This window comes from Protopterus annectens, chromosome 4.part1, assembly GCF_019279795.1.
Source record: "Protopterus annectens isolate FY-2018-M chromosome 4.part1, PAN1.0, whole genome shotgun sequence".
Classification (NCBI taxonomy): domain Eukaryota; kingdom Metazoa; phylum Chordata; order Ceratodontiformes; family Protopteridae; genus Protopterus; species Protopterus annectens.
This window is the reverse complement of record NC_056734.1, coordinates 163,415,639-163,439,985: the sequence shown is the minus strand read 5'-3', so window position 1 is coordinate 163,439,985 and position 24,347 is coordinate 163,415,639. Positions and strand designations below refer to the sequence as shown.

At 42.6% G+C, this 24,347-nt stretch overlaps 1 protein-coding gene across 1 annotated transcript in view; it reads left to right on the top strand.

Moving 5' to 3' along the window:
• The window catches only part of PRKCI (protein kinase C iota), a 1,721,954-nt gene that overhangs the window by 1,214,904 nt on the left and 482,703 nt on the right, over positions 1 to 24,347 (top strand). Inside the window, exons 11-12 of the mRNA XM_044070065.1 lie at positions 8,334 to 8,420; positions 23,714 to 23,849. Coding sequence (XP_043926000.1) covers positions 8,334 to 8,420; positions 23,714 to 23,849 — 223 coding nt within the window. The remainder of the gene's footprint in view (positions 1 to 8,333; positions 8,421 to 23,713; positions 23,850 to 24,347) is intronic.

Below are 24,347 nucleotides of genomic sequence, written 5' to 3'. Positions count from 1 at the left end.
GGAAGACAAAGCTAAATCTATGCAAACTGTAAAGTATTTCTTACAAGTGCAGCCACCCAGGTTCAGTAGGCACTGGCCTACTAAAATTTGGTCCTTTCCTGTGTCCAACAAAGCCTCTCAAGGCAAATCCAGGTGCTCAAAATGCTCTAGATACCAATCACAGGGTTCTTACAGGTCAAAGCAATGGGGTGCCTCCACCTCTAAATCTGGAGGAAACATAGCACAACCCTACGGTAAGCAGTCTCAGTGACTTCCCTCTACCTTCACCAAGCACTTATCTTTTGGCAGCCCCCTTGGGGGGAAATTAGCACTTCATGCTCAAAATTGGCAGATAATTACCCAGGACAAGTGGGTATTAAACATAGTATTCCAGGGGTACAGATTTCATTTCCATACTGTGCCAATTCCAAATGGTTGGCCAGATCTGCCACAAAGTCAATGGGCAGAAGCTCGGAAACAAGTTACATCCCTCATGGATATGGGGGCTATTCAACCAGTACCAAAACAGGAAAAAGGACAAGGTTTTTATTCAAGACTGTTCCTGGTACCCAGAAAAGACAATGCCTGTCGTCCAACACTGGACTTATCGATTTTGAACAGGTTCCTGGACATTCCAAAATTCAAAATGCTGACTTTACAACAGCTACTGCCGATGCTGGGCAGGAACGCTTGGTTAGTGACTCTAGACTTAAAAGAGGCATACCTGCATATCCCAGTAAGGGAATCCTGCAGAAGATACCTCCGCTTCAAGGCAGGTTTTTTTTGCATTACCAATTCTCTGCACTGCCCTTTGGCTTATCTACTGCGCCCAGGGTCGTTACAAAGTGCCTGGCACCAGTAATTGCATTTTGCAGACAAAGAAGCATACAAATTTATCCTTACCTGGACGACTGTCTCATTCAAGCAGAGAACAAGGACATTCTTCTTCAACATCTGGCATTTGTAAAAAGGCTTCTAACATGCCAAGGGTACACAATAAATGAAAAGAAATCACAACTGGTACCCTCTCAAATAATTACATTCCTGGGTGCAAGCTTGAATACAACTGCCCAGATGGCTTACCTTACGCCAGACAAAGGCAACTGACAACATACTTCAAACAGATGGCAACAAAAACCCAGTTATCTGCAAGACAAATTCTGCAGGCTTTGGGGTTCATGGCATCCTGCATTCTACTAATTCCATATGCAAGACTGCATATGAGGAAACTTCAATGGTACCTAAAAAGTTTATGGAGTCAACATTGTCACAGTCTGGAAACAATGATTCCTCTCATTCCCTGCCTACAACAGGAGTTTCTTTGGTGGGCAGAGACATGTCACCAAAACAAGGGACTATCATTCACTCTACCCCCTGCCACCCAAACCCTAACTACAGACGCATCAGACTGTGCTTGGGGGACCCACCTGGCGGGGAGATGCATTCAGGGCATATGGAGCCCAAAACAAATGCATCCGCATATCAACCAGAAAGAGATGCTAGCTGTTCAGAATGCTCTGACAGCCTTCAAGGACTTACTTCATCCAGGACAACTACTGATAAAGATGGACAACACCACGGTTATGTGGTACATAAACAAGCAGGGGGGTACACATTCCTACCCCCTTTGCAGACTAGCCGTGGCATTGTGGAACACAGCCTTGACTTACCAAGTACATCTTGGTAAGTCAAGGAACTAAAAGCATGCAATTGGTCCCGCTTAAAACACCTTTCTCTTGATGAAGCTGTAGATTACTTCAACCACCATGCCCCCACTCGGTCTATTAGGATAAGAACTAAATCTGCTCCTTGGCTCTCTCAAGAAACTAAGCAAAAAATCCATCTCAGAAATAAAATCTGGAACAAATCTCGCTTAACTAAAAACCCTGCTGATCACCAACACTTCAAACAACTGAGAAATGAGACTAAAAAAGCAATATTGACCGATAAAAAAACTATTACCTACAATCTCAGCAAACTCACCAGAAAAACCCACAAAAGTTCTGGGCAAACATTAATCAGTTACTTCAGCCCAGTCAATCTATCACACCCAACCCACAAGGCACAGACAGAGAGAACCCCAAGCAAATTGCTAATGACTTTAATTCCTTTTTCACCGAAACAATTCAAACTCTTGCCAGTCACCTCTCTAGTCAAAACGCAACTATATCTAATTCTAACTTAAACCCACCACCCCCATTTCTTTTCCAACCTGTCCCAACAGCTTATATTCTGTCCCTCATCCAAAAACTCAAACCATGTACTCCCTCTGCTGACTTACTACCCGCAGAATACTTACAACTAGCAGCCAAATCCATGGCCTACCCCATCTCCATACTAATCAATAGAACCGTCACTGAGGGATACATCCCTAAACTTTGGAAAGTCTCTCATATTATTCCCCTTCATAAGGGAGGAAATTCTACTGAACTCTTCAACTATCGCCCCATAGCCCTACTCTCTCCCTTATCTAAGATCATGGAAAGGTGTATCCACAAGCAACTGCTTGACCACCTTCTCCATAATAACTTGCTCTCTAATACCCAACATGGTTTCAGACCTTGCCACAGTACCACCACTGCCCTCCTTTCCTTTACAGACACCATCAACAACAAACGTAACCTTAACACCCTTTCCTCTGCACTTTTCTTAGACCTGTCCAAGGCTTTTGACATGGTCAGCCACCAAATACTCATGCAAATTCTTCACTCTCTCTCGCTTGACATTCTACCTATTAAATGGTTCAAGTCCTACTTAACTAACAGACGTCAAGCTGTACTCTGGAACTCCACTCTAGCTACCCATCTACCAGTTAACATCGGTGTCCCTCAAGGGTCCATACTGGGTCCACTCCTGTTTTCTTTATTCATAAATGACCTCCACCAAGCAGTTCCCCTAGCTACATGCATACAATACGCAGATGATTCCACACTTATTTGCTCTGCCACAACTGTATCAGAACTTCACTCTCTGACACAACACATATTTAACTCTGTTGAACAGTGGTTTACACAACGATGTCTCCTACTTAACCCAAAAAAAAACTAAACTCCTCCTATTCACACCTACCAATAAATCTCCCCAAATAGACTTTACAATATTATCTAAAAATGGCACACCTATATCCCAAGATCTTACTATCAAACTGCTAGGCATCACAATCGACGACAACCTTAACTTCGACACGCATATCAGCAACACCTTGAAAACTATTAATAAAAAAATAGGCTCCCTTTACAGAATCAAACCCTACCTCACTCCAGCAACTAGAATAACTATTGTCCACTCCCACCTAATCTCTTCCCTTCTCTGTGCCTCACCCATATTTACTAACCTGTCAAAACATAATCTTATGAAATTAGAAAACATCTACAATAGCATAGCCAGGTTTGCTACAGGTAACCCTTTCAGAACCCACCACTGTATTAATCTAAAGCAACTAGGCTGGCTTGAATTTCAGCAGCAGCTGAAAATTAATCAACTAGCCATCGCCCATAAAATACTGTATCAACCTGCCAAAACACCTATTCTATCTACTCTTATTTATCCTTACCATAACCTCAAGTCTCTAAGATCTGCACACAAACTTCTTGTAAATATTGACAAAGCAAACAACAAAGCTGGAGATTCCCTCTTCTCTAATACTGTTGGAAAACACTGGAACCTACTTCCCTCTGAACTATCTACAATTCCCTCCACAACTCTATTTAAAAAGAAACTTAAGCTCTTCCTCAAAACACAGTGGTTGTGCCCCTGTACTAATCCTGACTGACTATCTAGCTCCTGATACACAACTCAATCCTTACCTTTAGAACCCTGCATATACTTCATCCTAACATCTAACTATCTATTTCTCCATCATAGTATTAATTACTACTAAAAAAAAAAAAAAGTTTTACTACTAGATGTATTTACATGTACATTATGCTATTATTCTTTCTGAATGTCTACTTGAGACAGTACTTGTACTAATCAAGTCTAATTTACTGCATTTTTATACTTTATTAATATGTGAACAGTTATCTTTTTTCTTTATCTTTTTTTCTCTTTTACTGTAAATGTATCTGCATTTTAAACATGTATTTCTTTGATATGAATTTATTTTAACTGTTTGGAGCTTATCTCCCCGGGCCTCTACTGAAAATGGACATATATCCAGCTAGACTAGCCCGGTCAACAAATGTAAAATAAAATGTAAAATAAAATAAAATAAAAATAAAATAAATCTTCAAGCTCAATTCCTGCCAGGAAAACAAAATACTCCGGCAGATGACTTAAGCAGAATTCTTATGGACCCGCACAAGTGGAAACTGGATCCACAAATCTTCAGCATGGTAACAGAAATGGGGGAGCCCAGACATAGATCTATTTGCCTCTCCCCAAAGTTATCAACTGGACAAATTCTGCACAAGGACTCATCACAGACGAGCATTGAAAGTGGATGCCCTATCCTTCTGTTGGAAAAACCTATCAGTCTATGCCTTTCCCACTGTGCCTCTTCTCTCCAAGGTCTTACTAAAGGTCAGACAGGAAAAACCAAAAATGATCCTAATTGCTCCAGACTGGCCTCGTCAGCACTGGTACCCAATTCTAAGGAATATGTCTTAACTCCCTCCTTGGTACTTGCCTCGAATATCTCATCTACTGTCTTAGCAGAACAATCAAATTCTGCACACTCAGCTCCAAACTCTGAACCTTGCAGCATGGCTGATCATTTAATTATTCACACAACACCTGTCAGTAAATCTGTGATGAATGTCATTTTGGAAGCCAGAAGGCCTAGTACTAGAAAAACTTATGCTGATAAATGGAAGAGATTCTGTGCTTGTAACCAAGCACAAGGAATGGACACAGCAAAACCAAAATATCCCTCAGATTTTACAGTACTTGACTGAGATGCTTGACAAGGGCCTACCTTTTTCTTCAATAAAAATCCATGCCTCTGCCATCTCGGCTCATTACAACATGGAGCCTCCCTTCTTTTCTCATCCTCTGCTAAAACAGTATCTTAGAGGGGCCAAAAATTTAAGCCCTCCCAGAAGATCACCAACTCCTGCATGGGACCTCAATTTTATGCTGGAAAAACTCACCCTGCCTCCTTTTGAACCAGCAGCTACTGCGGATATAATTTTTTTATCTTGGAAAACAGCTTTCCTTTTGGCAATCACTTCAGCAAGAAGGGTTTCAGAACTACAGGCTCTCATGGCTGTGGAGCCTTTTATTACATTTTACCCAGACAGGGTGTCCCTCAGGACCAATCCTTCCTGTATGCCTAAGGTGGTATCCAGTGTGGCTCTTAATCAAACTATTCACCTGCCAACATTTTACCCAAATCTACAGAACAAGGGGGAGCAGATTCTACATTCATTGGACGTACACAGACAACTAAGATTCTACTTAAAACAGGACCAAATCTCTAAGAAAGTCTGAGCAACTACTGGTGGCATTTGCTTCAGGATCAGAGGGGAAGGCTATATCAAAGCAGACTATTTCTAAGTGGATAAGCCACTGCATTCATTCCTGCTACTTGCACCATGGTAAACCTGTGCCCAAGGGAATCAGGTCACATTCCATCAGAGCTGCCTCTACCTCAGCAGCCTTTCTCAGAGGAGTTCCAACCAAAGACATTCTAGAAGCTGCTACTTGGAGCTCTGTTCATACCTTCACAAAGCATTATCATTTGCCACTCTTCTCCAAATCCAGGGCAGGCTTTGCCACTGCAGTTCTGCAGGGCCTTATAGCCGCTCTTAAGGCTATTTAGTTCCATACTCCCATCCATAGCTTTGGGATTCTACCCAAATGTAATGACTGCAACAGTGAAACACGAAGAACCTAGTACAGTTGTGTACACTTACATAAATGTAGATGTTAGAGTGCATTCACTGTTGCATATCTATATATGTGTGTATATATTTGCTCCCCATTTGGGGGCACCTGACATCTGGGGCAAGAAAAACTGAATAAAAATGGCGTTGGCTGCATGTTTTATACCCCTGACGACCTGACGTCATGGAAGAGGAGACAGCAACCAACGCAGGACCCAAGGCTTTGTTATTCAGGCCAACCGAGGGCAACCTACCAGCAGATTACCCAAATGTAATGACTGCAACAGTGAATACACTCGAACATCTACATTTATGGTAAGTGTACACAACTGTACTTTCCTGATGCGGGGATCATCTGCAAAATAATTAAGTGGGGAAGTTCACAGATATTGCTCTACGAAAATAGAGAATCTTTTCTACTTGGTGGGGCACTTCTGCCAGATGGAAAGCTACTTGGCCACTTAAATCACATTGGGAACAGCAAGTAAAGAGGGTGTACAGCAAATGCCAGTCAATAAGGTGAAGCCTATTGTTAGACAGCTGTGGGGGGGGATCCCTCTGGAGGGTCGTGTATTAGTAGGTCCTGAAGGTACAACACCATACCATTCTCAGCTAGGGTCGAGAGGACAGGGTCGGAGACCTCACGGGCTGCAGCAAAGGAGATCTCAGAACTGGGGAGACCGGTTCTAATACAGGGGACCGGCTCTGAAATTACAATAGGAGCTGAAGAGGAGGATTTGTCAGGCCCAAAAGCCTTCGGGTCCGAAGATGATTCTTTTGGCAGTTTTTTCGTCGGCTACGAATGTGGAGCAGCAGAGGATGTTCTCAACCGATTTTTCAGATCTAGCAGATGGAGATTTTTTTTTAATAGATTTTGAAGAACTCTGATTCCCTTCTAAAGCCTCTGAAAAAGGTATCTTTAATAAGCCCTTCAGTATCAACTTGTTCCTTCCTACCATCAACACCCTGGAACTAAAGGAATGACAGAAGGAACATGATTTCTCTAAGTGGACAGCACCTAAACAATACACACACCTGGTGTGTCCATCAGTTAGCGACATCTTTTGACTACACTTATCGCATTTTTTGAAACCCGAAGGTTTAGATTCCTTAGGATCCTTAGACATCCTATCTACAGAGAATACCAGAACAATCCAATAAAATCAACTTTTTTTTTTTTTAAACAGACAAAAAGACAAACTTAACACAAAACCAACTATAAACCCTATTATGGTCTGGTGTAGAAAGGCGCAATTCTCTAATTAAAAACAAACTTGCTCCTAAAACAGTGAGGGAAAAGGTCAGAAAGAGAGGAAAGCCCAACGAGCAGAAGGGAGCCCTCTAACTTAAATGGACTACCTAACTGAAAAAAAAACAGAAGAAATGTTAGTCTAAGCTCTCTAACTCAGATGAAAGCCAGGATAGGGAAAGGATTCAAAGAGGCCTAGAGGAAGAACGCTGGCCACAGGAAAAAACAGTAAAAATAGCAAACACTCTTAAGAACCACTAAAAAAGTAATCTAAACAATTAATCGCAACAACTACAATTTTTTTAAATCTGAAAGCTAACAAATAAAACAATTTCCACTTAGCCCGAGACTGCATGGAAGTACCCGATCTTGTTTAGCAGCAAATGAGATCTGGGTAATCTTCCCTGAGCATGATGGGATAGGGTGTAGCCACGAGCTGGTGGAAGTCCTCGAACATTTGTATAGGCTGAGTCTGAACCGATTCTCAGTTCCGAACCCAACCAGCAATGAATGAAGGCGAGATAGGACAACATAACATTTTTATGTTATGGGTCTTTTATTCCACAGCCAGGGTGTGTTGACTGTGTTGCTGCTAAACATGACTTTGCACAGTACCTGATTATGGCTTAGCAGTGAGTAGTCAAGTAGTTCTGTAAAGGAGTGCTGCACCTCAACCCATCTTTGAAAAACCCCTTCCCTCCATAAAGAAAGTCCATCATCAGTAAGCTTGCATGTCCCCTGTTTGAACTTTCTGGTACATTTGCATTGATGTTTTTATCTTGGAAAATCTTTAACCTCCTCAGCTCACAGCATCTCAAAGCTGCAGCTCTTATATGTGGGGAGGATGTATATATATATATATATATTTGACAAGAAACTGTGTTCCCCAAGGTCAGCCAGCACTTCCTTATGAAAATGTGTTCTGAATTCTTCCTGAATGTAATCCATTCATTAAACTCTGTTTTAATATCTGCGGTGGAAACCAGAAGCAGTTTACTCCTAGCATACACCTCTTTGTCCTGATATACAATTTTGCTGTATCAATAATGTTTTTTTCCTCCATCTACTGTATTGTTTGTGCGTTCTGTAACTAAAACCTTATTAAGATATGTGGAACTGCGTAATATGTATGTATGTACAGAAAGAAACAACAAGAATTTGATTTTCGCAAAGTGAGTGTTCTAGTGGATATACCTGCAAACAGCTTCATAGCTTTCCCAGAATGTAATATGGGTAATATATAGTCATTGCAATTTAAAACCTTTATTTTTCTTTTTCAGGTTATTCTTTGTTATCGAATATGTAAATGGAGGAGATTTGATGTTTCATATGCAGCGGCAGCGAAAGCTTCCAGAGGAACATGCAAGGTAAACACAAAGACATTTAATTCTGACAGTTGCAAACTGAAGCAGTAAAATGTAGGTAATCTGTTGGTTTTAACTGCTTAATCTAAGGGGAGTGTTAGGATATGTAACCAAGCTTTCTTTAATACAGTGTTAGCTGTATTTCTTTGATATAATAAAAGTATAAGGTAGTTCTAAACAGCTGTCTGATGGCAACCATTACAGCTTAAATTGGAAGCTTTCTGCTGGCAGTGTATGCTGTCAACATAACAGAAGCCACATAAAGAGAACTAAGAATCATTTACCAAAGGAGTATTTCACATTTTTAATTATCTCATTTCTTGAAATGTTTAGGGTTTCTAATGCCTTGATAGGAATGGACCCCATTCCTAAGTCAGGGCGCAGTTAAAGTTCCTGAGATCAGTATTGTTTCATTCTTTAATGTTTTTATTCTAAATTGCTGTAGCTTGTTTGCATATCGTCTCAGAACCCAGGGCACTATCATTGGTAATGCTACTTTGTGCTGAACCAGTACACACACACACACACACACACACACACACACACACACACACACACACACACACACACACACACACACACACACACGCACGCACTGTCACACGCGCACACACGCATACATTGTCACACACGCATACATTGTCACACACACACACGCATACATTGTCACACACACACACGCATACATTGTCACACACACACACGCATACATTGTCACACACACACACATACATTGTCACACAATCCCATACACACAGTCACTTCTACTTACCTGGATTGGCAGTCTTCCCATTGTTATGGTGCTTTTCTTCACCTACACAAATACCATCTGACTGAAATGCTTAGATAAGTGCATGCCATTAATTGGCTATGTATACTTATGATGTTCATCGTGTTTCACTGTTGCAGTCATTACATTTGGGTAATCTGCTGGCAGGTTGCCCTTAGTCGGCCTGATTAACAAAGTCTTGGGTCCTGCGTCGGTTGCTGTCCCTTCTTTCATGATGTCAGGTTGTCAGGGGTATAAAACATGCAGCCGACGCCATTACATCAGTCTTTCTTGCCATGCGGTGCCTGAAGCAGAAGCAGTTTGCAAGTGCTGGTCGGCCGACTCCTGAAATTTTCGTTTTCGAGTTTCAGAACTGAAGTCTTCAACTTAAAGCTAAGTACCCCGTTGGGGAAACTTTTTCTTGCTCCTTACCGATGTCAGTAAAAGTTAATAATTGTATTACTTGTGGGAAGCAAATACCTCATAAGGATTTTCATTTGTACTGTATTCCTTGCCTAGGCCCTGACCACGACGTACCTTGCTGTCGGTTTTGTGCTTTATTTAATCAGCACACTATCCGTCGTCATTACATTTTTGCTACAAAATATTTCGGTTCTTGGTTTAATTATCCAGAAATGGCGTTGGTTAGCCATCCGACTACCGGAATACCGAAAAAAACGCAAAGAAAAAGACAGGCCGTTGAGGTCCAAAACTGCCGACGACGCTTCTCCTAAGCCAGTCACCAGTTCACCGGTACTCAGTGAGGTGCTTTCGCAGTCCCTGATACCCGCTTCTTCTTATTCGCAGGCCTCTACTGAGACCCATTCAGAGTCCGGTATGCCGCAAGATGCTTCACATATGGAACCCGCGGATGTCTCTATCTTGGATGGGTCCAGAGCCACTGAGCAGGCACCGGTTTCTGAGGGTGTATTCAGGCCTGCAGAGTTGCATATTAAACCGACTCCAACTTCAGTGCTAAGGCTTAAATCTCGATCTATGTCTAAAAAAACTGATGCCAGGCCGCATGTTTAGGCCCCTATGCCTAAAAAACAAATGATCAAAATGGCTGAAGGTCTAATTACTCTAATCAGGGGTAGTCTACCCCCCTCCAAGAGGCCTAGGATTGAATTTGACTATGAATCTTCTGAACAGGATTCTGTTTCTTCTGACTATTCTAATGATCAGGATTTGTCTATACCTACTTATAAGGACTCTGATGCAGAGGATTCCATTCCCTCTGCTTCTCCACCTGAGGATTTCTGTTTTGGGGAAACTTGACATACCTTAAGGGAGCATTTCCACTGGGAAAGTCAAGATTTCTCTGAATCAAAAAAAAGGCTTAGGGATTTCCTTCTTCTTCCTCAGTATAGGCCTTTGGCTATACCTCCTGTACTAGATATTGTTGATGTGTATTCGGAATCCAGTATGGCCCCTGATTCCTTGCCTCCAGCCCCTAGCAAACCAGGCAGGTACTACAGGGTTCCTGAGTCCCACAAATTTGTTTTCAAAAATCCTGTTGCTTTCTCAAGGGCCCCAAGGGCATTAAGGCTTCTACTGCTAAAAATCCTACCCCTTCTGTTAGTGACTCCAGGGCGCTGGATAGATGGGGTAAAAGGTTTATACTTCTGCAACCTTAGCAATTAGGGCTTTAAACTGTCAATTCCATATGCTAAAATATCAACAGCATGTCATGGGACTGCTTAAACAGAAAATGATGTTGATTTCTGACTGTGTGGAGAATAAAGAGTTGCAGGATTTATTGCATTCAGCTGAACAAGCTGGCAAACACGCTTTGCAATGTGGTTTTGATTCCTTAGAGGCCTCTTGTAGGGCTGCTGTTACTGGGTCTATGCTTAGAAGGTATGCTTGGCTTAAGGAGCAATCTCTGCCTGATCATGTTAAAGCAAAACCTTTGGATGCTCCTTTACAGCAGGACTGCTTATTTGGCAATAAGGCTGAAGAAGTTCTAAAAAAAGATGGAAGGTAAAGCTAAATCTATGCAAACTGTGAAAGATTTCTTACAAGTGCAACCTCCTAGATTTAGTAGGCATTGGCCTACTAAGAACTGGTCCTTTCCATCTCCTTCCAGAGCCACTACGGCCAAACCCAGACATTCCAAAAAACACCAGGTTTCAGTCCCAAGGGACTTTCAGAACTAAGCAATGGGGTGCTTCCACTTCCAAATCTGGAAACAACAAGGCACCACCCTATGGTAAACAGTCTGCATGACTTCCCTTTGAAATTACCAAGCACTTACCTCTTAGCCACCCCTTGGGGGGAAACTGGCTCTTCATTGAAGAAACTGGCAACTTATAACCCAGGACAAATGGGTTTTAAATAGTGTCCCAGGTATACAGATTTCATTTCCACACGCTGCCAACTCCAAACGGGTGTCCAGACCTGCCCCCAAATCAATGTACAGAGGCTCAGAAACAAGTACTTTCCCTTCTAAACACGGGGGCCATTCAACTAGTACCAGAAGAGGAAAAAGGACAAGGTTTCTATTCCAGATTTTTCCTGGTACCCGGAAAAGACAAATCATGGCGTCCAATTCTGGACCTGCCTACTCTAAACACCTTTCTGGACATTCCGAAATTCAAGATGCTAGGCAAAGATGCCTGGTTGGCAACTCTCGACTTAAAAGAGGCTTACCTGCATGTCCCAATCAGGGAATCTTGCAGAAGATTCCTACGCTTCAAAGCAGGCTGCATGCAATATCAGTTCTCTGCACTGCCCTTTGGCTTGTCTACTGCGCCCAGGGTATTCACAAAGTGCCTGGCTCCAGTAATTGCATTTTACAGGCAAAGAAATGTTCAAATATATCCATACCTGGACGATTGTCTAATTCAGGCAGAAAATCAGGCCATTTTTCTAAAACATCTGGCGTTTGTAAAAAGACTTCTAACCTGTCTAGGGTACACCATAAACGAAAATAAATCTCAACTGGTACCCTCTCAAAAAATTACATTCCTGGGTGCAAGCTTGAATACAACTGCCCAGATGGCTTTCCTTACGCCAGAAAAGCAAATTCATTTGGTGACTTACTTCAAAAAGGTGGCCACAAAAACCCTGCTATCTGCAAAGCAAACACTGCAAGCCTTGGGGTTCATGGCCTCATGCATTCTTCTAATTCCATATGCAAGACTGCATATGAGGAAACTTCAGTGGTACTTAAAAAGTTTATGGAGTCAGCATTGTCACAGCCTGGAAACAATGATTCCTATCATACCTTGCCTGCGCCTAGAGTTCCTATGGTGGGCAGAGGCCTGCCACCAAAACAAGGGACTGCCATTCACACCACCCCCTGCCACCCAAACCCTAACTACAGACGCATCAGACTGTGCCTGGGGGGCTCATCTGGCAGGCAAGTGCATTCAGGGCAAATGGAGCCCAAATCAAATGCACCTTCATATCAATCAAAAAGAAATGCTAGCTGTACAGAGTGCACTGACAGCCTTCAAGGACTACCTTCATCCAGGACAATTACTAATAAAGACTGACCACACCACAGTTATGTGGTACATAAACAAGTAGGGGGGGGTACACATTCCTACCCCCTCTGCAGATTAGCCATGGCATTGTGGAACACTGCCTTGAGGCTACCAAGTACAACTACAAGCTCAATTCCTGCCAGGAAAGCAGAATGTTCTGGCAGACGAACTAAGTAAGCAGAAATCTCATGGAACCTCACGAATGGAAACTGGAACCACAGATTTTCAACATGTTGACACGGAAATGGGGGAGCCCAGACATAAATCTTTTTGCCTCACCCCAGAACTACCAGTTGGACAAATTTTGCACAAGAACTCATCACAAAAAAGCCTGGAAAGTGGATGGCTCTGTCCTTCAGCTGGAAAAACCTATCAGTCTATGCCTTTCCCCCTCTGCCTTTGCTATCCAAAGTTCTACTAAAAGTCAAACAGGACAAACCAAAAATGATTTTGATTGCTCCAGACTGGCCTCGCCAACACTGGTACCCACTCCTGCGCAGTCTGTCACACATTTCTCCATGTCACCTGCCTCAGACACCTTCCTTACTGTCTCAGCAGGAGTACCAAATTCTGCACCCTCTGCTCCAAACATTGAATCTTGCAGCTTGGCTAATCACTTAAATTCACCCTTAACATCCCTCAGCAAACCTGTGATGGATGTCATTTTGGAGGCGAGAAGACCTAGTATTAGAAAATCTTATGCTGACAAATGGAAAAGATTCTGTGCCTGGAATCAATCTCAGGGGATGAGTACAGTAGTGCCCAATTTATCTCAGATTTTGCAATACTTAACTGAGATGCTTCATAAGGGCCTGTCTTTTTTTTCCATAAAAATCCATGCCTCAGCCATTTCAGCTCATTACAACACAGACCCCCCCCCCCCTTCTCTCATCCTCTTCTAAAGCAGTATCTCAGAGGGGCCAAAAACTTGAGACCACCCAGATGAGCTCCATCCCCTGCCTGGGACCTTAACTTTGTATTGGAGAAACTCACTATACCTCCTTTCGAGCCAGCTGCAACTGCAGACTTAAAATTTCTTTCCTGGAAAACAGCCTTCCTTTTAGCAATCTCTTCAACTAGAAGGATATCTGAATTACAGGCCCTTATGACAGTGGAGCCTTTCATCATCTTTCATGCGGACAGGGTGTCACTCAGGACCAATCCATCATTCATGCCCAAGGTGGTATCCGGTGTGGCTCTTAATCAGTCTGTTCATTTGCCAACTTTCTTTCCCAATCCACAGAACAAGGGAGAACGGATTCTGCATTCATTGGATGTACACAGACAACTTAGACTCTACTTGGACAGGACTAAATCTCGAAGAAAATCTGAACAACTGCTGGTAGCATTTGCTGCAGGGACAGAGGGGAAGGCTATTTCAAAGCAAACCATTTCTAAATGGATAAGCCATTGTATTCATTTCTGTTATAAGCAGCATGGAAAACCTATCCCCAGGGGATCAGATCTCATTCCACCAGGGCTGCATCTACTTCAGCAGCCTTTCTCAGAGGTGTTCCTACCAGGGATATTCTAAAAGCTGCTACCTGGAGTTCAGTTCATACTTTCACCAAGCATTATCACTTACCAATTTTTCTCTAAATCCAGAGCTGGCTTTGCCACTGCTGTTTTGCAGGACCTTATAGCTGGTCCTAATGCTGTAAAAATCCATCCTCCCAACCTTAGCTTTGGGAATCTACCCAAATGTAATGACTGCAGCAGTAAAACACATTGAACATAGTACAGTTGTGTACACTTACCATAAATGTATTTGTTCGAGTGTATTCACTGTTGCAGTCCTGGTTACCCTCCCTCCAGCCCACCTGTTTTTCTTTTCCTATACCTCTTCTTTCTTTTATGCTTAAAAGCCTTTTTGGTGTATTTGCTTTTGTTTAGAGGTATATTTTTTTGTTTCTTATAGTATATATAAATATATATATTTTTTTTTGCTCCCCATTTGGGGGGGGGCACCTGCCATCTGGAGCAAGAAAAACTGAAGTAATGGCGTCGGCTGCATGTTTTATACCCCTGACAACCTGACGTCATGGAAGAAGGAACAGCAACCGACGCAGGACCCAAGACTTTGTTAATCAGGCCGACTGAGGGCAACCTGCCAGCAGATTACCCAAATGTAATGACTGCAACAGTGAATACACTCAAACATCTACATTTATGGTAAGTGTACACAACTGTACTTTTTCTGTACCGCTGTGGTTAGGGGATGTAACTTGTGTAGGCAGGTTTCTGACTGTGCTATACTATGTGTGTTTCCTAAATGATCAGCAAGCTGGGCTGCTTTAGGGCCTTTTTATCCTATCCCCCCTCCCTCATATTTATGGTAGCTCCAAAACTTTTGCTGCTCAGTGGTGCAGAACCATGTTGCTCAACAGCTTCTTATCTGTTAATTAGGACAGGCTTTGAGTACTAGGCATCCGGTCTGTAGATTGCAGCATTTATGTCAAGTGTAGGTGGCCTAGTTTCATATTGCAAACGGAAGGAACAACTTGGGGCATTTTACGTGTTGCTTTAAAATATTGTATCACAGTATGAAGGATTTGTTTTAAGTTTACACCCACAGCAGGCCACTGCAAAAGTTGGAAGTTTACAAAGTGATAGCAGTTTAGGCTGATTTTCACCAAACCCATTTTGTGGCTGCATTTGTTTTCTAAGTCATCTTGTTTCCCCTTCCCCTCTCCTGTACAGATTGTTTCCTCACATATCGTTTTGAATTCTCCCACTGTTGCTAAATCCACCATTTATGAGATGCTTCTTTATGCATTCCACAGCCCTGCCAGAGATGAAATAATTACTCCCATCTCTCTCAGGCCCTTATTCTCACACACATTTGTCTATTGAAACTAGTAGCCTGTTGTGTTTTGATTCCTTTAAGATATTGCAGAAACTGTGTATCTTACTTGTTCCCTCTCTCCTTCCTTGTCTGAGTTTTATGCATGCTAAATTCCATTAACCTTTCCACAGAAAGTTCCAGACACCAATACTTGGTCATCCCTGTAGCCTTCCTTTTGAACAGCTTTAATCCTGATTGTAGGCCAGCTATGATTGATCCTATGGGACTGCACTCAGGATTGCTGTAGGTGGCTAATGAGAGAGAATTTTACTCAGAAATTATGTTGACAATTCCATATCAACAGTAGATAATGAACTTGTCTGGTTGTGGTCGTGATGGTGTCATTAAGGAGAGCTGTTGAAACAGTAGTGCAAGGCTGAGTGGCAACATACATGGACAAATGCTGTAGTAGTTGCGAAACAAGCAGACACTAGTGCTTAGTATAGTGTCACTCTCTGCACAGTAGCATGCAGGATAATATCTGGTGCATTTGCTGGGATGACCCACGGGTATATACTATGTAAGTATTGTGCTAGTGCTTTGAGACCACAGTAATGGCAGGGATATACCTTTTCAAAAATCTAACATTTATTAAAGTTGACATAGCCATACTATGACTGCATTTATTAAACTTGCTTTTCATGTTTCCTTTGCTTAGTTGTGAGTGGAATTCTGCATTTCCTCTCTGTTTATTGTATTACTGGTGTGAATCATATTTGCTATTTTATATTGAACTTAATACTTTGTTTCTCAGATGTTCGTGTTTCACTGTTGCAGTCATTACACTTGGGTTATCCTGCTGGCAGGCTACCTACAGTTGGCCTGAATTCCAAAGTCCTGGTCCGGCGTCGGTTGCTGTCGCCTCTTCCCTGATGTCAGTGCGCCAGGGGTATACAAGATGCAGCCGACGCCATTTTCTTCAGTCTTTCTTGCCGCGCGGTGCCCGAAGCAAAAGCAGTTTGCAAGTGTCGGTCGGCCGACACCTGAGATTTTTGAATTCGAATTTCAGATCCGAAGTCTACATTAAAGCTAAGTACCCCATTGAGGAAACTTTTTTCTTGCTCCAGACCGATGTCAGAAAAAGTTAATTGTATTTCTTGTGGGAAGCAAATATCTCATAAGGTTTTTCACTCTTACTGTATTCCTTGCCTAGGCCCTGACCACGACGTTGCTTGTTGTCGGTTTTGTGCTAGATTTAACCAACGCACTATTAAGCGTTGGTACGATTTTGCCTTTCATTACTTTGGCCACAGATTCAATTATACAATGCCGGCGGAACAGCCGACGACCAGAGTCTATAAAAAACGCAAGGATAAAGACAAGGACAGGCATCCGAGGTCCAAAACAGACGATGAGGCTTCCTCTAAGCTAGTCGTCGGTTCGCGGGTTCTCAGTGAGGCGCTTTCGCAGCCCCTGACACCCGCTACCTCAGAGCCACAGGCCGCTTCCGACTCCCACGTGGAGCCGACTGGGTCTCTGGAAACTCAAGGTATTGGATCCTCGGAAACTATTCCCTCAGATGGGTCCGGAGCCGCTGTGCAGGCATCAGCTTCTGAGGGTGTTTTCAGACCGACAGTTATATGTAAAGCCATCTTCAGCTTCAAAGCCAAAGGCTAAAGCAGCTCTAAAGACAAAGAAACAAGTACAGCATTCTCCAGGACAGACTTTCATGCCTAAAAAACAGATGCTCAAAATGGCCGAAGACCTTATTACTTTGATCAGGGGTTCCCACCCCCTCCTGATAAGAGGCCTAGGCAAGAGACAGAATATGAATCTTCAGATCAGGTTTCCATTTCTTCTGATTCCTCCTCTGATCAGGAATACTCTCTTCCTCCCTATGAGGATTCTGCTGCTGAAGAATCTATTCCTTCAGCTTCTCCTGAGGATTACTCCTTTGGGGAAACCCTGCATACTATGAGGGAGCACTTTCATTAGGAGAGCCAGGATTATTCAGAATCCAAGAAAAGGCTCAGAGATTTTCTTTTACTTCCTCAGCACATGCCCCTTGCTATTCCTCCTGTTCTGGACATTGTAGATTGTTTTTTCAGAGTCCGGCCTGTCTCCAAACTCTATACCCCCTGCACCCGTTAAGCCAGACAGGTACTACAGGGTTCCAGACTCTCATACATTTCTATATAAAAACCCTGCTGCTGACCCAGAAACTATATCTCAGGGTCCCAAAGGGGTCAAGGCTTCCACTGCAAAAAACCCTGTTCCCTCTGATAGGGATTCTAGAGCACTGGACAAATGGGGGAAAAAGTTTACATTTCTGCTACCTTGGCTGTAAGGGCTTTAAATTGTCAGTTTCATATGCTTAAATATCAGCAATGCTTAATGTCACTGTTAAAACAGAAAATGTTGACAAATACTGAATATGCTGAAAACAAGGAAATGCAGGATTTATTGCATGCAGCTGAACAGGTGGGAAAACATACTTTGCAATGTGGTTTTGATTCTTTGGAGGCCTCTTGTAGGGCCGCTGTAACGGGTTCTGTGATTAGGAGGCATGCTTGGTTAAAGAAACAGAATCTGCCTGATCATGTTAAAGCAAAATTATTAGATGCTCCATTACAGCATGATACTTTGTTTTGTGTTAAGGCAGAAGAGGTGTTGAAGAAAATGGAGGATAAAACAAAATCTATTCAGACAGCTAAGGATTTCTTACAGGTACAGCCACCCAGATTTAGCAGGAACTGGCCTTCAAAAAATTGGTCCTTTCCAGTGTCAGATCGGCCACAAAGAGGCAGATATAGGCACCTTAGAGGCAGATCCCAGCCCCAAGCCTCATACAGGCCTAAACAATGGGGTGCTTCTACCTCCAAAAGCGGAGAAGACAAATCTCAACCTTATAGGAAACAGTCCCAATGACTTTCCTCTACGAGTACCAATCGCGTATCTTTTGGACGCTCCCTTAGTGGGAAAACTAGCACTTTTTTCACAAAACTGGCACATGATCACCCAGGACAAATGGGTCTTGAATATAGTGTCTCATGATTACAGGTTCCACTTTCACACCCTGCCAAAGGCAAAGGGCATGCCAGACCTGCCACACAATCAATGGGCAGAAGCACAAAAGCAAGTTTCATCCCTCATGGACATGAGGGCCATTCAGCGAGTACCCCTACAGGAGCAGGGACAAGGATTTTACTCACGTCTTTTCTTGGTACCCAGAAAGGACAAAGCCTGGAGACCAATACTGGATCTGTCTATTCTAAACTCTTTTCTGGACGTTCCAAAGTTCAAACTGTTGACTCTGCAGCAGCTTATGCCCATGCTGGGCAAGAAGGCTTGGCTTGTAACCTTGGACTTAAGAGGCATACCTGCACGTCCCAATCAGACAATCTTGCAGAAGATACCTCAGATTCATAGCTGGCTCAATGCACTACCAATTTTCTGCACTGCCCTTTGGCTTATCTACTGTGCCCAGGGTCTTCACAAAATGCCTGGCACCAGTAATTGCTTTTTGCAGACAAAGAGGAATTCAAATATATCCCTACTTGGACGACTGCCTTATTCAAGCAGAGAACAAGGACATTCTACTAAAGCATCTGGCGTTTGTAAAACGATTGCTAATTTGCGTAGGGTACACAGTAAACGAAAAGAAATCAAAACTAGTACCCTCTCAAGAGATAATATTCCTGGGTGCAAGCTTAAATACAACTGCCCAGATGGCCTATCTCACGCCAGACAAAGGCAACTGACTTCTTACTTCGAAATGTTGGCAACAAAATCCCAGTTATCTGCAAGAAAAATTCTGCAGGCTTTGGGCTTCATGGCATCCTGCATTCTGTTAATTCTATATGTAAGACTGCATATGAGGAAACTTCAATGGTATCTAAAAAGCGTTTGGACTCAACATTGCCACAGCCTGGAAAGAGACATTCCCTGCCTGCAACAGGAGTTTCGATGGTGGGCACAGGCCTGTCACCACAACAAGGGACAGCCTTTCACTTTACCCACTGCCAGGCAGACAACAACAGATGCATCAGATTATGCCTGGGGGGCCCACATGGCAGGAAAATGTGTTCGGGGCACATGGCCCTCAAGCCAAATGCATCTTCATATCAATCTAAAAGAAATGCTGGCTGTCCAGAATGCCCTGACAGCTTTCAAGGATCTACTTCATCCAGGACAACTGCTGATAAATACGGACAATACTACATTCATGTGGTACATAAACAAGCAGGGAGGCACGCATTCCTACCCCCTCTGCAGACAAGTCATGATTTTGTGGAACACAGCATTGACTTATCAGTTACACCTGCAAGCACAATTCCTGCCAGGAAAGACAAATACTCTGGCAGACGAACTAAGCAGAAACCTCATGGATCCTCACGAGTGGAAACTAGATCCACAAATCTTCAGCATAATAACAAGGAAATGGGGATGCCCAGACAGAGATCTATTTGCCTCCCCTCACAACTGCCAACTAGAGATTTTGTACAAGGACTTATCACAAGCTAGCATGGAAAGTAGATGCTGTATCATTCAGCTGGAAAAACCTTACAGTATATGCCTTTCCTCCACTGCCTCTCCTCCCCAAGGTACTCCTCAAGGTCAGACAAGAGAAGCCAAAAATTATCCTGATTGCCCTGGACTGGCCCCGCCAGCACTGGTACCCAATCCTAAAGAGCTTGTCTCAAGGCCCAGCCTGAACATTACCTCAAATTCCTCATCTACTGACCCAGCAAAGCAATCAAATACTGCACAGCCAACTCAGAACCCTAAATCTGGCTGCATGGCAGATGATGTAACCATTCAGGACACATCTCTCTCAAAAGCAGTTATGGATGTTATTCAGGAGGCCCAGCACCAGAAAATCATATGCAGAAAAATGGAAGAGATTCTGTGCTTGGAACCAGGCACAAGGAATTGACATGCTTGTACCAAATATTCCTCAGATTTTACAATACCTAACATATGTTGGACAAAGGCCTATCCTTTTCATTGATTAAGATCCATGCCTCTGCCATTTCAGCTTATTACAATACAGACCCACCTATTTTTTCACATCCATTACTAAGGCAGTACCTCAGAGGGGCCAAAAACATAAGACCCCCAAGAAGAGCACCAATACCTGCATGGGACCTCAACTTTGTCTTGGAAAAGCTCACACTGCCTCCTTTTGAGCCAGCCAATACAGCTGAGAGAAAATTCTTATGGAAAACAGCTTTGCTCCTAGCAATAACTTCAGCAAGAAGAGTCTCAAGAGTTACAGGCATTAATGGTTGTGGAACCTTTTATCATTTTCCATCCGGACAGGGTTTTTCTAAGGCAAACCCAATATTTATGCCTAAGGTAGTATCCAGTGTGGCTCTCAATCAAACCATTCATTTGCCTACATTTTATCCAAATCCTCAGAATAAAGGGGAGAGACTTCTGCATTCTTTGGACATACACAGACAGCTACGCTTCTACTTGGACAAAACTAAAGCTTTCAGAAAGACTGAGCAACTTTTAGTGGCATATGCTGCAGGATCACAAGGAAAGGCCATCTCAAAGCAGACTATTTCAAAATGGATAGGACACTGCATTCGTTTCTGCTATTCACAACATGGCAAATCAGTGCCTAAGGGTATTAGGCCACATTCGACCAGGGCAGCAGCCACCTCAGCAGCCTTCCTCAGAGGAGTACCAACCAAGGATATTTTGGAGGCTGCTACTTGGACTTCAGTGCACACTTTTACAAAGCACTACCACTTACCTCTTTACTCTAAATCCAGAGCAGGCTTTGCCACTGCAGTTCTGCAGGGCTTCATAGCCACTCCTAATTCTGTTTAGACCCAGCCACCCAACCTCAGCTTTGGGATTTAACCCAAGTGTAATGACTGCAACAGTGAAACACAATGAACATAGTACAGTTGTGTACCTACCATAAATGTAGATGTTCGAGTGTATTCACTGTTGCAGTCCAGGTTACCCTCCCACCATCCCCCCTTTCTTTGCTGGGACTTATCTGTACTTCTCTATTCTATACAACCTATATGGTGTATTTGCTTGTAGATGAAGGTAATGTTTATTTTAGTGCATGCTTTTTATAAGCAATGTTTTTAGCCTACCCTTTGGGGGCACCTGACATCTGGGGCAAAAAAAACTGAAGAAAATGGCATCGGCTGCATCTTGTATACCCCTGGCGCACTGACATCAGGGAAGAGGCGACAGCAACCGACGCCGGACCAGGACTTTGGAATTCAGGCCGACTGCGGGTAGCCTGCCAGCAGGATAACCCAAGTATAATGACTGCAACAGTGAATACACTCGAACATCTACATTTATGGTAGGTACACAACTGTACTTTGTTCCCTGTGGCTCAAATGGAGGCTGACAAGGACACACTTAGGAAGAGAGCTGGATCATGGACAAAAGAGGCCATTGGCAGGGTAATGGATCCCAGTTCTCATCCAGCAGTCATTCTAGTATCCCATTAGTTGCATCTCTGTCCCCCCAGTTGCCATAAAACACTGTTCAAACCTGTCAGTGCACATACTTTTTTCTTCTTTACTTCTACAGTGATTACAGATATTTGTATTTAATTTAAAACTTTTATTTCAATTTTTTAGCAAAAACATTGATAGCCTTTTTTGAAACAAAACAATACACACTCAGAATGAAAACAGACTTAGCATGAGCAACAGTAAACTTCTCTGCCGTTGAGACTCTTATTCATTGAAACTGGTTTGAAACCCAGATGCATAGAAATGCATCTGGCCAGTGGGGATTAAGTGTACCTTTGGGCTGTTTTTCAAACCATGGGCCCCCCCTGAAAACATTTTTAGGACCATACATAAATACATGTGTTCTTTGATTCTCTGTTTAATTTCTGATTGTATTAAATTATATTCTTTGTTTAATATAGCACCACCTGTTAGAATCTGTCTTAAGTTTGTAGTTTTGAACATTTTACCAGTAAACCGTGAAACAAAACATATGAATCAATGATGACAATGCTACCCATTTCAGAACCTTTCAACTGTAAAAGACACTCAAGAGTGCTGTCAGTATAATCCACCAGTATCGATCAATATGTGCAATTTCTGCAGAAGTAAAAACCATTTGAATAATTCCACTTTTAAGAGGTCTGTAACTAATGAGGTTGCTGCTGGCAAACAGCTTTGCTTTTCAGTGCTTCATCTGCAACTCCAGTGCCCTACCTCTGGAGAATAAATTGCCTATGTTACATTTAAAAAAGTGGTGTGCTGTTGATATGAAATATGGAATGGCTGGCAAACCAACAGGTTCTTAGTTACTAGGCATCTCATCCACCCTCCACCTTTCCTTTAAGACTCCACAGAAGTGTTAGCAGTCAGTCTACCAGTTGTAAATAACCCACAGCCTCCTGATGCACCACTGACACAGAACAACAAACTACTAAACTCTGTGCCTAACATTAACAAGACTGTAATCCTTAGGATTTACAAAAATAATAATAATAATTAAAATGAGAGACCTGACAGCTGGACTGGAGATTTAAGGCACTTGCTTGCTAATGATCAGTGCTTAGGGTTTGACTGTGAACAAAGTCACATATTAGTCGGCCCCTAACTTGGGCATTTTGCACACAAAAACACACTCGTGTTGCATGCATGGAGCCCACGCACACACAAACACCCTGTTGCTGCTGCACTCTGTTTCGTCTCTCCATTCAAGTCGACTCCTAAATCAGATTTCCTGCCCATCCATGAATTGCTGCTGCACTCACTGTTTCAAGTCCTAAATCAAATCTTCCACGGTTGTGCATAACATGCTGAGGTTTCTGGGTCTTCCTGTTCTTCACAGACATCTCCAGTGAGGTTCTAAAGCACTACTGTGTACCTACAGAAAGTTTCCCACAAGGTCCTAAACCCTTGCTGTGTTTACAGATTTCTTCAGGCTTATTTTATCTACCAAAGATTTCATTTTTATTGGCACATCCAACATGGGCCCTAGTCAACTGGCCAGATTGCCTAGTGCTTGATCCAGCATTGCTTAGGAGTAGTCCACCCACTTGGTTAAGAAATATAATTATTTGGATGACTGAGCAGCTGTCTTAAAAATGTCTCAGCTGGTCTCTACGTGAGATTTGTTTGTCACTGATAGAAAATTGCTTTCATTACAGCCTTAGATGGTGGGTTAGCCTTTGGGTCTCATGATCATCTACAAATGGAAGTACCCGTGAGCATATTTTTCATAACCTTTCTTCTCTTTTTGTTAGGTTTTATTCTGCAGAAATTAGCTTGGCATTAAACTACCTTCATGAACGAGGGATAATTTATAGAGATCTAAAACTGGATAATGTATTGCTGGATTCAGAAGGCCACATAAAGCTTACTGACTATGGCATGTGTAAGGTGAGTCAATAAAGAAACTGCTTTCCAAGTAAAAATATAAAAATTTCTATTTGAAAACTTCTTTAGCCAAGATGAAAGATTTTAAAGCATATGTTTTTCCTGTTGTCTTTAATGATGACAGTATTGGCATTAATAAAGTGTGCAAGTATATGTGTGTGTTTGTACAGGGGCCATGATGCAAGTTATAAAAGTACTTTTATAGCTTTATTTATTTTTTCTTCTTTTTCCCCTGTTGTCTGTTGGTCATCAGGCCCCCTACCAGCCAATTTAGACCACGTATTCCGTTCATTGAGACAAGTGTCAGCTGGGAGGTACCATTATTCAGACAGCCATCAGGGGTGGCTTTAGATTTTTCCATACTGATCTTGACCCCCAACCCACACACCTGGCAAAGCTTCAAGGAATTGACATGCAATGTCCTCTCCCTTCAAAACAAGAATTGTGGTTTCCCCAGTTTGTACCAGGAGATCATACATACTCTGTGTGCTACTGAGTGTG